At 39.9% G+C, this 14,009-nt stretch overlaps 1 protein-coding gene across 6 annotated transcripts in view; it reads right to left on the reverse strand.

Moving 5' to 3' along the window:
• Positions 1 to 14,009, reverse strand: part of MTUS1 (microtubule associated scaffold protein 1) — a 123,005-nt gene that overhangs the window by 80,310 nt on the left and 28,686 nt on the right. For all 6 annotated transcript variants that reach the window (XM_065061081.1, XM_065061080.1, XM_065061075.1 and 3 more), the window contains exons 2-3: positions 6,586 to 8,815; positions 4,304 to 4,499 (exon numbers count right to left, since the gene is read on the reverse strand). In XM_065061081.1, coding sequence (XP_064917153.1) covers positions 4,304 to 4,499; positions 6,586 to 8,625 — 2,236 coding nt within the window. In that variant the 5' untranslated portion in view covers positions 8,626 to 8,815. The remainder of the gene's footprint in view (positions 1 to 4,303; positions 4,500 to 6,585; positions 8,816 to 14,009) is intronic.

Here is a 14,009-nt window from a genome sequence, read left to right on the forward strand (position 1 = left end):
ACGCAACTTAAACATATTTCTTAGAGAAGATGGTAAATTATTTTTCCTGTGTTTCAGTTAGTCACACAACACCAGAAAAGTCCTTCAGTATGATCAACTTTTCATTAGGAAAGGGTCTCACATATCCAAAATCTTCAAGGAAACACAAAGTTCAGAGTGTTGAGTTTCTCCCTACCCAAGCCTTCATTACACTTGCTAGTATTTTTCTAGAAGTAAGCCAGGGAAAGAGGGAATACCACTCAACTAGACTCATGGAAAACATAAGTGTAGCACAGGGCTTTACTTAGTTATTGGTGACTTCAATCAGAGACAAAATGGACCTAAAATGTCAGAAAGCAACTGTCAGACAAAGACATTTTGGTTACAAAGATGATTTACATGGCTTCCATTAACTTCTAGAAGTCTTTAACAGCAAGTAGAAGAAAAATATTTTTCATGCTTTTATATCCCCAAATCGTTTTAATTACACACAAGGCTTGACAGAGCTCTCATAGCTAAAACATCAACAACATGAAGTTTCACACAGTGGGAAATAATTGAAAGCAAAGGTGTTATTTTAAGGCAGAAGTGTATGTGAAGTATTAGCATATCAGAAGTGTTAACCTGCAGGTGAAGCTCCATTTCTTTGCATACTTGACTGGGTTGTAGTCAGCACTAAGAATAAAATCACAGTGGCGGGCTTTTACATTTTTAGATCTAAACTAAATCCTTTGTATCCCTGTTTTACACTGTTCAAACACAAACCAAACAACTTCCAGTTGCTTGAACTGTCACAGAGCTTCCACCCAACTGTATGGGTGGTAGGACACAGTTGCTGGGGCAGGCAGGACTGATGTTCCCTGGGACCACCAAGCCTCCTGGACCTCTCCAGTCCCCTTTCCTTCAGTTGAAGGGCAGGGTGAAAGACATGACTCTTCCCAAACCATAATACCTCAACTATTAGCAGGCTATTAGTCCTCCACAGTGGTTATGTACATCCAATTACAAGGCTGTGTGTGTTTGCTGGGAATTAAAACAATAGCTGCTTTCCTTTCTGGACGGGTTCAAAGTCTTGAACCAGGGCTCCAAAATTACACATGCCTTCCAGTAAGAACCAGGTATCTCAAATACTTTAGTCTCGGTCTTGAATTCTAATAAATGTTTTCTCTAATAGAAAACTAAGCAAAAGGTAGCCTGCCACCCGGAACCACAGAAGTCTATGCACATTGCCATGGAAAGATTAGCTGTAGAGCATGAAGATTTTTTTTGTCCAATAATGATCACAGGTCATTTTCTCTTATAGAGGAATGGAGACAAACAGTTACAGAAATAATTTTGAGCTATCTACCTGGCAACTGGGACCCAATTTCTATATTTGCTGCAGAAGCAGGGCTTCACCATTTCACAAAGCACTTTGGTACACTGAATCAAGCTGGGCTCACCCTTTAGAGAATCAATTTCTAATTCAGCAAAAACTCCAAGTTCCAGCCAAGATACACCAATATTGGTAAACAGCAGTCAGCAACCATTTTGAAATAAATAAAAAAGTTATTTCTAGCTTAACTTGCTCTGCAAATAACCTCTCAAAAATATATTGCTTGAGATATGAGTTTCCCCTCCTTCTGCTCAGGAGAGGATCAGGCAATTTCCTCAGAAGACAGGTTTCCTATTGGGTTAGTGTGCTACCATTGAAAACGTAAGGTTTACATTTACTAGTGAAAAAAGATTACCAAAATCTCAACTTCTGCCAAGTTGCAAGGATCTTAAAATTGGTGTTTTATACAGTGCATTTTTTTTTTTCTTTCATTTCTTGGTTGTAGGGGAATTTCCTGCTTGTCACTGGAAATGACAGCGCATGATACAATTCTCTGATCAGAAGCTCTTAACTACTCTGGGAACAATACACATACTAATACATTTTGGACAGATGGACTGTTTCTCTCCCTCAACATACACATGTGAGAGATAACACAGAGCTATACCATCACTTCTCTGCTTCATAGTATTTAATGGACTCACTACAGTGATTTGTCATCCTACCCAACAATCCAAACAGCCAGCAACTGGTTAAGAATTAGTTGCACTTATGTTAGTACCTCAGAAAGCAACAAGGTCATTAATATTTGGACATTTTTAAGACTTGGCTTAACAAATGCCTGAACAAGCTAGTCTGAATTCAGTGCTGACCCAGTTACACGCAAGGGTGGCTGGACTAGGTGACCTCCAGAAATCCTTTCCATCCTGGATTTTGCTTGTCTGTCTGTAGTCTAGAGAAAACCTGACAGCAAATAACTGTACTATTTATCTGCACTGCTGGAATTATATCAAGGCACAAATTTAATATCAAATTATTGAGATGATAAAAGTGGAAGAAATAGTTATTCCCTACAGGAAAGCTTTAGCTAAAACAGGTAACTGGGTTTGATTCACCAGCTGCCGCTTGGCCACAGTAAGTGTAGGTACAGTTTCACTTCAAAAACTTTACAAACAGCAGTGGATGGGGTTTTACCTGAAAGGTGTGGTCACATAATATCAGGGAGCTTTGGTAGCAATATCAAGTAACTCTTACTTTTTTTCCCCCCCATCTTTGCTTCTCCCACCCCACTCCCATCCTCTGATTTGCATCAGTACTATGTTTACCAGCGAGCAAGGAACCATGTTTAAGAATTCCCTTAGCAAGGGATGGGAAGTTAACTTGATAGAGTTTAATGCATCGAATCCTGCTTAGTAGCACCAAAACATTGCATAAGCAAAATGAAAGGTCAGATTTGCCAGGAACGGTGGGCACTGGTGGGGGGATGGAGAGAGGGCATGAAAAAAAAGTTATCACGGGCAGCACTAGAATTCCATTCTCATCAGATCATACATGAAGTTTGAAATGTTGAGCTGCTGCTTCATGCTTTTATCTTGAGCAGATTTTTCCAACAGGAAAAATTTCGAAGGTATTCTACTGACTACTGTAATTTCAACATACAATGAGTTAAGGAGTGACAGCTTTAGCTAAAGACACTTGGAGAGTAAAGGTTTTTATTTTCAACAGCAAATGAATTCTGCTTCTGAAAGGGCACCTGACTACTTTATGAAATAAAAAAAGTCAGTCCTAAAACCCAGCCATGCTTATATCTCTTTCTAGTGATGGTGTCATAAATCTACTTTGGATTAACAATCTAAGGGACAAATACACATCTCTAGCTACATCCATCTCAGCTCTTCTAAGACAATAATTACAGATAGGAAAGCTCTAAACTGGTATTTAGAGAGGTGATGAGTCTACCAAGAAACTGGTGGCTTACAGGTAGGTATCTAGTTCACTGAGCAAGTCCCTCACATTAGCAAGGATCAAGGCAGAGAATAGCCTACATCCACTTTCTTTGAGGGACTTATCCCATAGGAGACTACAGATACAGATTTTATCACGCTTCACCACCTGTATATAATTAAGAGGGGTACTTCGGACTGTTTTATAATCTTAGATTGAGTGGGTTTAAAAAAAACAAACAGGTTTTACCAGGTATAGCTGTGTGTACACACTTTCCAAATTACAGGGTACTGTAGTGCAGTCATTTATAGCCAGGCTACCTTTGCAATTAGCTATATTGCCACACTTAGTTAAAAAAAAAAAAAAAACACACACAACAAAAAACACAACCTGCAAGAGCATTTCTGAATCACTACAGTGCAATTACAGAATATAGTTTACAGTCACCAGATTTGAACAGCAGCCTGCAGTCTAGTTTTGAGAATGCCCCACGCCTCACTCCATCCCTTGGCATTAATCAGTCTGAGCTTAATTAGCAGCTCAATCAGTAGCCTCTCCTTCGATTATGTTCTCTCCTTTCTAGAAACTACACAGCTGTACCAAAAAATAGCTTGAATAAGATACACTATGTCCTGAAATAAAGGCTATTCCTGCTGGGAAAGCATGCAGTGGCTTATCATAAATGCTGTGTACCTGGGCTGTGTATTTTCTCCTCTTGACCTCTACACCTTACTTTTACACCCAAGTAATTTTAGTTGTAATTCAGCAAAGTACTGTTATATAACAGAACTATAAATAACAGTAACATTTAAATATTGTTTCTTCTAAGAGCACCACAGTCCTCTCAACACATTCCTTACAAGATAAGATTTTTGCGATGACAGGGTATAACCTGCCTTTTCCTGCTGCTGTATTACCAATTTGCAATTTACATAGAATCATATTTAGCACCAAAAATACAGCTCTGTATCATCCTAAAAGGTTTATCAGAAAGTACAATAAATACGACGTTTTAATTTTAAGAAACCGGTTAAGTAGTGGAATTACAGTGAAAAATTCTCTTACCAGAGCTTGATGACAGAACAGCTCCTTTGTGAGAAGGTGTTTTAACTGTACAGATAGTTTTATTTTCACATCCTCTCTTCAAGGGCAACACGGATGGCACTGATTTAACCTTGGGAGCTGATATACTTCGCGGTGTGATTTGGCCTTTCTTCGGTACGTTTTTCCCTGGTGTTGTCCTGTCCTTCACAGAAGGTATCTGTTTTTTTAAAAAAAGACAAACAAACACACACACCACAACCACGCACCACCACTGTAAGAAGCTGAAGATCTCCCTTTCCAGCATTTGTAACGAAACACTGATGACACAAGTAAGGGATATGCTCAGCTGTTTGTCGTCACACCGTCCACATCTGCAGTTCAGAATTTCAAGAATCAACTCCTGAATGGCCCTCAGTAACACAATACTATAAGTCTGAAGCTAATCACTGGTAATGACAACCACACTAAAGAGGTTACAGAGGTCATTTGACTTTGGAATTTCTTCCTCTTCCTCCCCAAACTCTAATTAAGCCATTCAATTACATGACTGCACCTAATCTCAAGACAAATTCTTTACTACACAGAAACAGGTTAAAAATCTTTCACATTCAGGTGCCATAGATAAAGTATCAGTTCAGGAGTGGACCCAGGACAGGTTTAAAATAACTGGTTTATATGTAGCAGTCATCGATCTTTCATACAGAATTCTTGCTCCAGTTTATACAGGCATGAATTCATATTCGTCTCCATATGCTTTTCTGTGACTCAAGCCAGTATGCTGTGATTTGGTCATATTAATGCACTTTCCGCTTTGACTCCAATCCTCATCTTCATAAGCTGATCTGTACTTTTCAGAAGATCGCTTACTGAGTCCAGCTGATTGGTCTGCCGCACATTCCTAGAAATTGCTCTATAGATTTTCCAGGTACCAGCAGAAAAATTAATATCACAAAGATTTCCATCTCTGTGACAGGATGAATTAAAAGCATTCTCTCCTACTCTTGGTGAAGCAGAATCCAAGTTCTCTAAGAATCCAAGACTCTAGAATTAAAAGAAGACTATCCCTGCTTTCATGTTAATTTAGGTTTTCAACTTAAATTATTTAATATAATAAATAAATAATATTTATTAATTCCTTCTGTAATGCTTCAGAAATGGATAGCTGCTTCTGTTTTACCTGAAGAAGCTCCCTCCATATACTGAGCTTTACTGGAGTTTTTCTAGCAAATCAGTAAAGCCTGACAAAAACCTCAGACAACGCCAGTTTTACCAGTAACAACTTCTGCCTTTATTTCACCAATTTAACATAGCTGTTGAACGCCCAAGCGAACAACAGGGGTGGCTCCATAGTATCAAGACTCCAACTCTGCATCCTTACCACCTCTCCCGAGATACCGGTCAACCCAGCCCTGAAGTTCTTCCTTTCTTTTGCACTGTTCCTTTTCTTTTAATGTTGTTTCAGAGTATTTGAAGGCAGCACGTTTCTCCTGACAGGCAGCTGAAAATATTTCCCAACCAACCAGTGCAGGCATCCCTCCCGGCCAGGAAGTTTGCACCTTCCAGCTGGCTGACAGCCCAGACCAGGTATATGCCCTCTGCATGAGAAATATTTCCTGGCTACTCTTCACTATTCTAATGAGCCCCAGCTCTACTTCAAACAAACAAACTCCCAAATTATTCCAAGCAGACAGTTAAATTAATATGTTGAAGAGAAAATGCTTGACCAACTTTATTGGTCTTCAGGTCTTGTGTGGCTTAATATTATTGTTAATATACACACAATATTTCTGTAAGTAAATTTAAAAAGTGTAGCTTGGTTCTAAAGCATGTTCTGAAAGAAAATGAAATAATGAAAACAGCAGTTTTTCTCTAATGCATATTTAAAGTTGGTGCACCACTAGAATTATCTTGATAAAAGTGCACATTAAAACTATATTTAGAAAAACCTCACCAAGTTATGCTATGCAATTTTGCCAGTTTGACTAAATTAAGACTTGTTTGCTTTTTTTTAGAAGTCGTATTAACTGCATTTTCTGAGAAAGACTTCATAAAAAAATTACACCATGTAATAAGAGGAAGGCTGAAGATACTAAATCGCACTTGAGGTCAAGTGCAATCAGTTTGTCAAATGACATTTCTTCACTCACTTTACTAGGGAGAGACTTCAGCTCAGAAATGAACATCATGGTTACCTTTGTGGACACAAAACACATTCCACAACTTCCACTCAGCACTGTGCGATGCAGAATGCCCCTTTTCCAAACGTACAAAACATTACTCAGTATGTAAAGAAAAAAGCTTACCAAAGGATCAGCGTGCAGGTCAAATGTTTCATTTGCCACATCTTTTACCAAGGCTGCTTCCAGCAGAATTCCCACATTGTTGCTTTGCTCTTTTTCACCTCTGGTCAGGTAGATGGTTTGAGCACAAGGCTGCATTAAAGAGTGCGAACTTTCCATTTTATCATTCAGCATCTCTTTTGAGTTCTCTTCTGGGGCTGGAAGTACAACAGAAACCGAGGAGCAGGCCGACTGGGCAGAGCTTGCTTTGCCGATGTCTTCCGGACTCTGCTTGAGCGCAGGTGCCTTTGAAGCCCTGTGGGAAGCGTTTCTGGGATGTGTTGTGGCATGTACGACTTGGCTCGTAAAGAGGTGTTTGTTAAGATGTAGCTTATGGGGCTGATTTACAGGCAATTCCACCTTAGTGTCTTTAGCCAGATCTATTTTCTTTCTCAGCACTTTTATAGAGGGGGACAATTGCCTCGGGGAGGCAACCGGTGAAGATGAGGAGACAGCGGATAGTTGGGGGGACTGTGGAGACTGTTTTAATGCTGCACTGCCTCTTGACTGTAGCACAGGCCTGGACATAACCTTTGGCTTAACATTTTTGAAATTCGGTTTGGGAAAACTAACAATCTCCGATTTCTTCGCTTTGGTTATTGTTGACGCAATAGGAGACCTGCCCACTGGTTTTCCTGCAGTTTGACCTGAACCAGCTTTAAGCAAAGGCCTTCTGTTATGCCCTCCTACAAATGCCTCATTTGGTTTCAGTTCATGAGTCTTGTCTCCAAAACCTGTCAAAGCTGAAACAGAAAAAGTTCTGGTTTTTGATCGTTCATTAGGGGTCGAAGTACATAGACCAGAATCAATTTCATCAGCCATAGGACTGAAGACCAGAAAAGTTGCTTCACACTTGAGGTCAGGTGTAACATTCCTCTTTGACTTCGGTACACTGTAAGATATGAAAGAGGCGTTGTGCATATTCTGAAGAGCAGCATTTCCAGAGACACTTTGTTCTTTGGTTAAGGGTTCACTTGTTTTCTTTGATACTTGTTCTCCATCCGTTTTATCTACCGGGAGAAGTTGCACGTTATTTACAGGACTATCCATGCCTGTTTCAGTATTGTGATTCCCAGTTTCATCACGGTCAGGGGTATGCTGCAAGGATTTCATTTGCTCATTCTCACTGATAACAATGCATGGTGATAATGTATCTTGCCTACAAGGACCTATACATCCAGCAGTTAGTTTTACAGACTGTGCTTCTGTCTCCTGTGATTCTTTATCAGTCTTGTCCATGTGTTTCTGATAGTGTTCAACACCTGCAGAGGCAGGACAAAATACTTCAAGTTCTGAATAAGCATCTGTGCTTTTTGAAACCACTATTGTAGAGGAGAGATTAGGTGTTCTTTCTGAGTTGTTTCTCTCGGATTTCTCTCTCATATATGCTTCAGAAGAGATTAGTGTTTCTCCTAGATGCATGTCATCATTTTGATCAGTTCCCAGAGCTTCACCTATAACATAAGTAACATCCAATGCACTCAAATGGCATTGTGCCCTGTCCTTTATCAGGGACTGTGTGTTCTGCTCTGAAGCAGGAAGAGGTAATTCACTCTTAGAGTCAGTCTGACTGTAAGGCACAGATGGTTTCATACTCTGATTTTGCATTTTTGTCAAAGCAATGTTACCTTTCAATAAGTTTGTTGATTCTTTCAAGTCACAGTTCAAAGGATACACACAAGACTGTTCCACGATGGAAGAAGACTTGCATGCAGCATCTGCATCTCCCAATGGAGCTCCTATGCAGTTGTACTTATCAGATGCTTCAGTATGCTGTTGTTCTAAAAGAATACCTCTTGAGTCACTTTTATTTTCAAGAACAGTATAATCTTGATGCTGAGTCACTATATTTTGGTCAGCTGAATTACCATGTATCTTGGTGGCACAGTTCTTTGAGGCAGGTGTAGCTCTGTCACATATATAGTTACTTCCATTTCCATCCCTTCCAAGAAAGGAAGACTTCAAGCCATTCTTTGCTTTGTCATCTGACTTCTCAACATTCATTTTGAAGGCTAAATTTTAAACTGCTTTCATTTTATACTTATTTAAAATCCCAGGGAATGCAGATTCTACTGAACTTTGCAGAAAAAAAAAACACAACAAAACAGCTTTTCCCTGGAATGTGTCAACTGTCCTGAAAGATATTTAAAAAGTAGTTCTTTGTTTTCATGTTCCCAAAAAAGATGCAAAAGTTCTGGAAATCAAAAAAAACAAACCAAAACACCACAATTAAAAATTATTAGCCAAACTAGGACTTTAAGACAGTAAGCATTCTTAATTCAAAGACTAATAGTTTAAGTGCAGCCGTTTTGCTCAACTTCCTCACAGAAACAAGGCTTTTGCAATTATGCCATTCAGTCATGTTTACCTCCACAAGCCACTTCCCTGACTGCCAAGCAACTTTTGAACCCTTTGGTCAGCTGCAATTAGTGTGACTTTAGGGTTGCATTCTCAGATACTTGGCTTGCTTGGTTTCCATGCAAGCAAAGGAACAACCCAAAACATTTGGGTCCTCAGCAAGGAAAAGGCATCAGAGGAACTACATGACAAAACAAACTTGCATTTTTCCCCCTTTTCCAATAGCAGGTAGCCCAAAAGGACATGGTTCCTCACGCCGCGTAGTCAAGCTATGAATCTTCTAACCGCACAGTGCTTGGAAGCCAAACGCTTACACAGACTCAAACACAAGCAGCTTAAGAGCTACATAAGAAAAATCTGTCCAAAACTGAAGACCAAACTGACTCCAGAAGCTCCCAGTCACAAGCTAGTAGCAGCTCAAAGAACTCCAGGGAACAATCACCAGACACACTCATCCTGTTCTCACACACTTCACTTAGCATTCAGCCCTGCCTGCTGCTGGAGATGGGACATGGTGATAGGCAGATCTTCAGTCTGACCATGTCCGGTCACGCACATATTCTTATGTACAAGACTGCATGAAGATAGGAAATTTAGAGAGATCTAAATTGTAATAACGATGAAATGCTGCTACATAAGCTCAGGTCTAGAACAGATACCAGAGCAGCAACATAGGAGCACCACTAAGAATGACAGTAAAAAAAAAACTTCAGTGCTCACTCTTTGATGTACATAGCAAAGACCAGTAACAACCCCAGAGAGCAGTTTTTCTCTGCACTGAAGGCCCTTTTCCTGTCTTCCAAGGAAGCAATGCACAGCAGAGATGGCTCAAAATCTTCCAAGAGTTGTCTTAAGACATCCAAACTGAAATAAAGAGAAGATGGGGAGGTCCATGATCATCTCTGGGGTTACATGAGTAAACTACCCCAGTGCTGCTGGGGTAGATGAACATGGGACCCCTTCAGAGGCACCTGAGAGCAATTCCCTACGTAGCAGCAGGGAATCTGGCAGGAAGAAGAGTCACTTTCAGAGAAATAAAGTCTAGATAGGAGGGAAAGAGTTCACTGCATCCAACAAGGGAATCAGGCTGAAGATTCATTGACGAAGGTCAGCTTCCCAACTGAAGAACAGGTAAATTGGACGTGTTTGGAGTGACAGATTCTACTCTCCAATCAAAGAACAGGAAGGAAGATATGTGTCATCAAAAATGAAGAGTAAACAGGTCAGTGGTGTTTAGGTAAAAATGCAAACACCAGAGCGCTGTGTCCTCAAATGAGGATACTGATATAATATTTTTGAAATTTGGTGGGAAGAAAGTAGCAGGACATGAACATCAGAATTATGTATATAGGATGGGCAGAACAATGCACACTAATACAGGAATTATGAATTATATTAATGTCTGAAATTATTTGACTGTAAGGTAATCACTGTGAGCAGCAGTGTCACTAAAGACTAAAAATTCAAGCCTAACAGAAAACCAGAATATTTGATCTGCACTATCAAATGTCTCAAGTAGGGTGACCATACTGGTTGCAATACACTGAGACAGGTCAAGGAGGCTAGAAAATCATAAAACATAAAAAGTAATGGGAGACTTCCACTATCTCAATGTTGATTAATAATTCCTTGATCATATTTTTGTACCAGAATCAATGACTGCTTTGGGAGACAACAGAAGCAACTCTTGATTTGTTCTCTAACAAAGAAATCTAAATCCTCACAGAAACAATAAAAGCCATTTAGAAAACCACAGCAGGGGAAAGAAAAAACTCTTATCAACAAGTACTTAAGAAAGCATGAGGAAAAAAGGAAAAAAGAAAAAAAGCCAGCACACTAAGTATTGAAAGGTGAGTTACTTAAAGTAAGAATACATCATTCAGAAACCTGACTTTTCTCCTTAAGCATTATTTTCTTAAGCTGGAAACATAGCTTGAATAAGTACATTAAAAATAAATCCTTTTTCACACCAATGAAAAGTATAAATGTTTCCACACAGGCTCTAGGGCCTGCAAACAGTTCTGAGTACAAAAGCAACCCCTAAATTATGACTGTTGCAGAACTGCAGAAATTTGCATGCTCACTATGGACCAAACACAGAGTGGCTTCTGGTCCACAACCTTGTCTTTACACGGGATTTTAAACATCTGTCTCAGACTGAGGGTAAAAAGACCATGGAACAAGGAAACAACAAGCTACCAAGATCAAACAGCACCCACCTCTGCCTTCCACAAGATGAAATGGGTTGACAATCTTAAAACCTCCTGGTTCCTTAAGGCTGGTCTAGATCCTTTGCCTACAGAGTATTATTCAATCCCTATAGAACTGTAAACAATTTCAGTACTCTTACTTTCATTTTCCATTAGGAAATGTAAAGCACAGGCAGATTCAAAAATTCTTTAAAAAAAAAAGTCTTCCCTGGAGGCAGGGCAGGAACCTGTCCTGAATAATTTTTCATTGATTTAAGTCAATCACAGAATCAACTGCTGAAAAATATTTCCAAACTTTGATTTCACTGTTGTTTTGACACATTAAAACTAGTTTCTGCTTGTCTGGAGCCTAGCCCATAGCACAGCTTGCTCACCGAGTCAGGTAACAAAAAGTTAAGATTCCATTTTGATTCAGCATCAGCTCAGATGCAACCAGCAGTCTTCTCTTTCAAGAGCCTTCTCACTCCAGAAAACAGGGAACTCCAATATGCCAGGACTTAGCAAGACCAAGATCCCAGGAATTTTAAAAATGACACGTTAGTTTGCAGTATGCATAGCTAATAATGCCAAAATTTGAAACACAGGCAGCTAAGAAAACCTTGATCCAATCAATGCTGAAGAAGCTCCAAGAAAAATAAAAGTAGTTTTGAGACTGAGCAGACAAATGAGGAAGTGTGTTAAAGTTGCATATATGAATGTGTACAGGTACTTAGAGAAGTCTGCTCACTCAGTCCTCTGAACTTTCACATAACCAGAGAATATACAGACATAAGCCACTGATCCAACTATTTTTAAAGCAAGTTTTCACTTCTGTAATCAGTACTTTCATCAGCAACTAAACCAGCTTCAAGTACAGCTTCATATCCACATCCAGAGTCCTAGAAGTGTCCTGTATAAAAAGCGAGGTGTTTCTAAGGATTAATTGTAGCGCATAAAAAACTGTTAATCTATATTAACATTAATCCTCAAAAAAAATTTGCATTCTGTATCTCTGCAGGTACTAACATGTTCATCAGCTTATCAGAAGTCATCCTGGTGATGAGAAATTCTCTCGATCTAAGACCTGTCATAGGAGGCTGATGAAAAATTAACCTCAGCCACCATCTCCTCCATAGGAGAAGTCAGTAGCAGCTGCACAGACACAACAGTTGCCCTTCCCAAGAACATTCTTTCCCAAGAATACACTGTTCCTGGCAACTATCCACTTTGGGAATACTCTAAACTAAATACTACTAATAAACTTGCTTTGAGTTTATCTTATACCAACAAGCATTATGCGTGCCTGGCCCTCACATCACCCTACAGTGCAGTGGAAAATAGTTCAGCTGTTTTGTGCCTTCAGTAAAGCTCAACTTGCCAAATTTCAGTTGTATATTTCAAGTGCTCACACACTGCAAAAAGAAGACTCAGTTAACAGAGATCTAAGCTTTGCCCTTCCTCAAGAGATATATGGGCTTGGGGTAAGAGAGCATCACTTAAATAAAAAAAGGGAAAGGAGCTTGGGAAGCAGGTTCTCGTAACAGGAGGAAAGATCAACTGCTGGCAGCCCCAGATCCAGGCGAAATACAACACACAGAACTGGGCTCAGAGTAAGACCGTCTCACTTCTCCTAACCTACAAGGGGTGTCCAGGCGTGCTGTAAAAGGGCAAAGGGACAGACAGTGACTCATTTTGTGCTGGGTAAACAGAAATCAAAATAGTATCAATTACTATAGAGAATGCAAGCTACAAGTTAACAAATCACTACAAGAAGGCAAAGAATTCAAGTCAGTTTGTGTACGTGTCACAACACAGACAGTAATGATTTACACTTTTCCTGGTACTCCATTTGGAACTTGGTTCCTTCACCCACACCATCACACAGTGTTTACTCAAACCCACCAGCTGTGTTTGTGCAGCCTGTATGAGGCGGCAGGAGGAAAAATCTGAAAGGAGGGGTTGTGCCCAGACATGCAGGAAATCTAGAAGTCCTCCAATCAACTGAACATGCTTTGATACCAGACAAAACGGACTGTCAGTATCTGTATTTCAGCAGAAAACTGTATTGCACAGTCAGGATTTACTACAGTCACTGAAGTCAGAAACCATTTAAGGCATTTGTCAAGGCATTACACTACAACCAGTTTACTTGACCATGTTCTGGAACACAACACAATCACGTAAGCTTTACTTTTTCAGCAGGTACACCTGAAGGCAGAGACGGCAGAATCCAGGAGGGAGTCTGCACTGACCACGCATCCCTTCCAACATGTTCTGTTTGGTGCTGCTCATATGTTCCATCAGAAAGCACTGGGAAAATACACAGTTTAAGGTAAGGGTGCATTTGCACAGAATTGCCGTTTCAGAGCTCCCTGTGCAGCCCCAGTGATGTTGCACCCTGATGTGAACGAGCCTGTTGCCAAGCTAATTCAAATTATTAGAAGGGAAGAGGAGTCAAGCTCCAAAAACAACTTCACCCAAACATTGAGCACATAACAAGTACAACATACTCCCAGAAATGAATTACATGAAGTGGTCCTGTGCTAATTGCATTGCTCGCTTAAGAACATAGTGTCATCAGTGCTGGCACTGTGAAGATGCTGTGTTTATAACAACAACAACAAAAAAACCACAACCAAACTCCACAGTGTAGCTAAGTGACATCAGTATGCTTCACTCAAAGCCATTTCAAAAATCAAACTCAATGTGAGATACTTGCTATGGTAAGCAGAAATAACATGCAAGTTACATTTGCAAACAATCACGGAGGCACATTTGACTGAAGGAGCAGTATTCCTTTCACAGGCATGAACCATCAGGTTTTGCCTCCTACTTGGCTAT

Source organism: Columba livia, chromosome 4 (assembly GCF_036013475.1).
Source record: "Columba livia isolate bColLiv1 breed racing homer chromosome 4, bColLiv1.pat.W.v2, whole genome shotgun sequence".
Taxonomy (NCBI): domain Eukaryota; kingdom Metazoa; phylum Chordata; class Aves; order Columbiformes; family Columbidae; genus Columba; species Columba livia.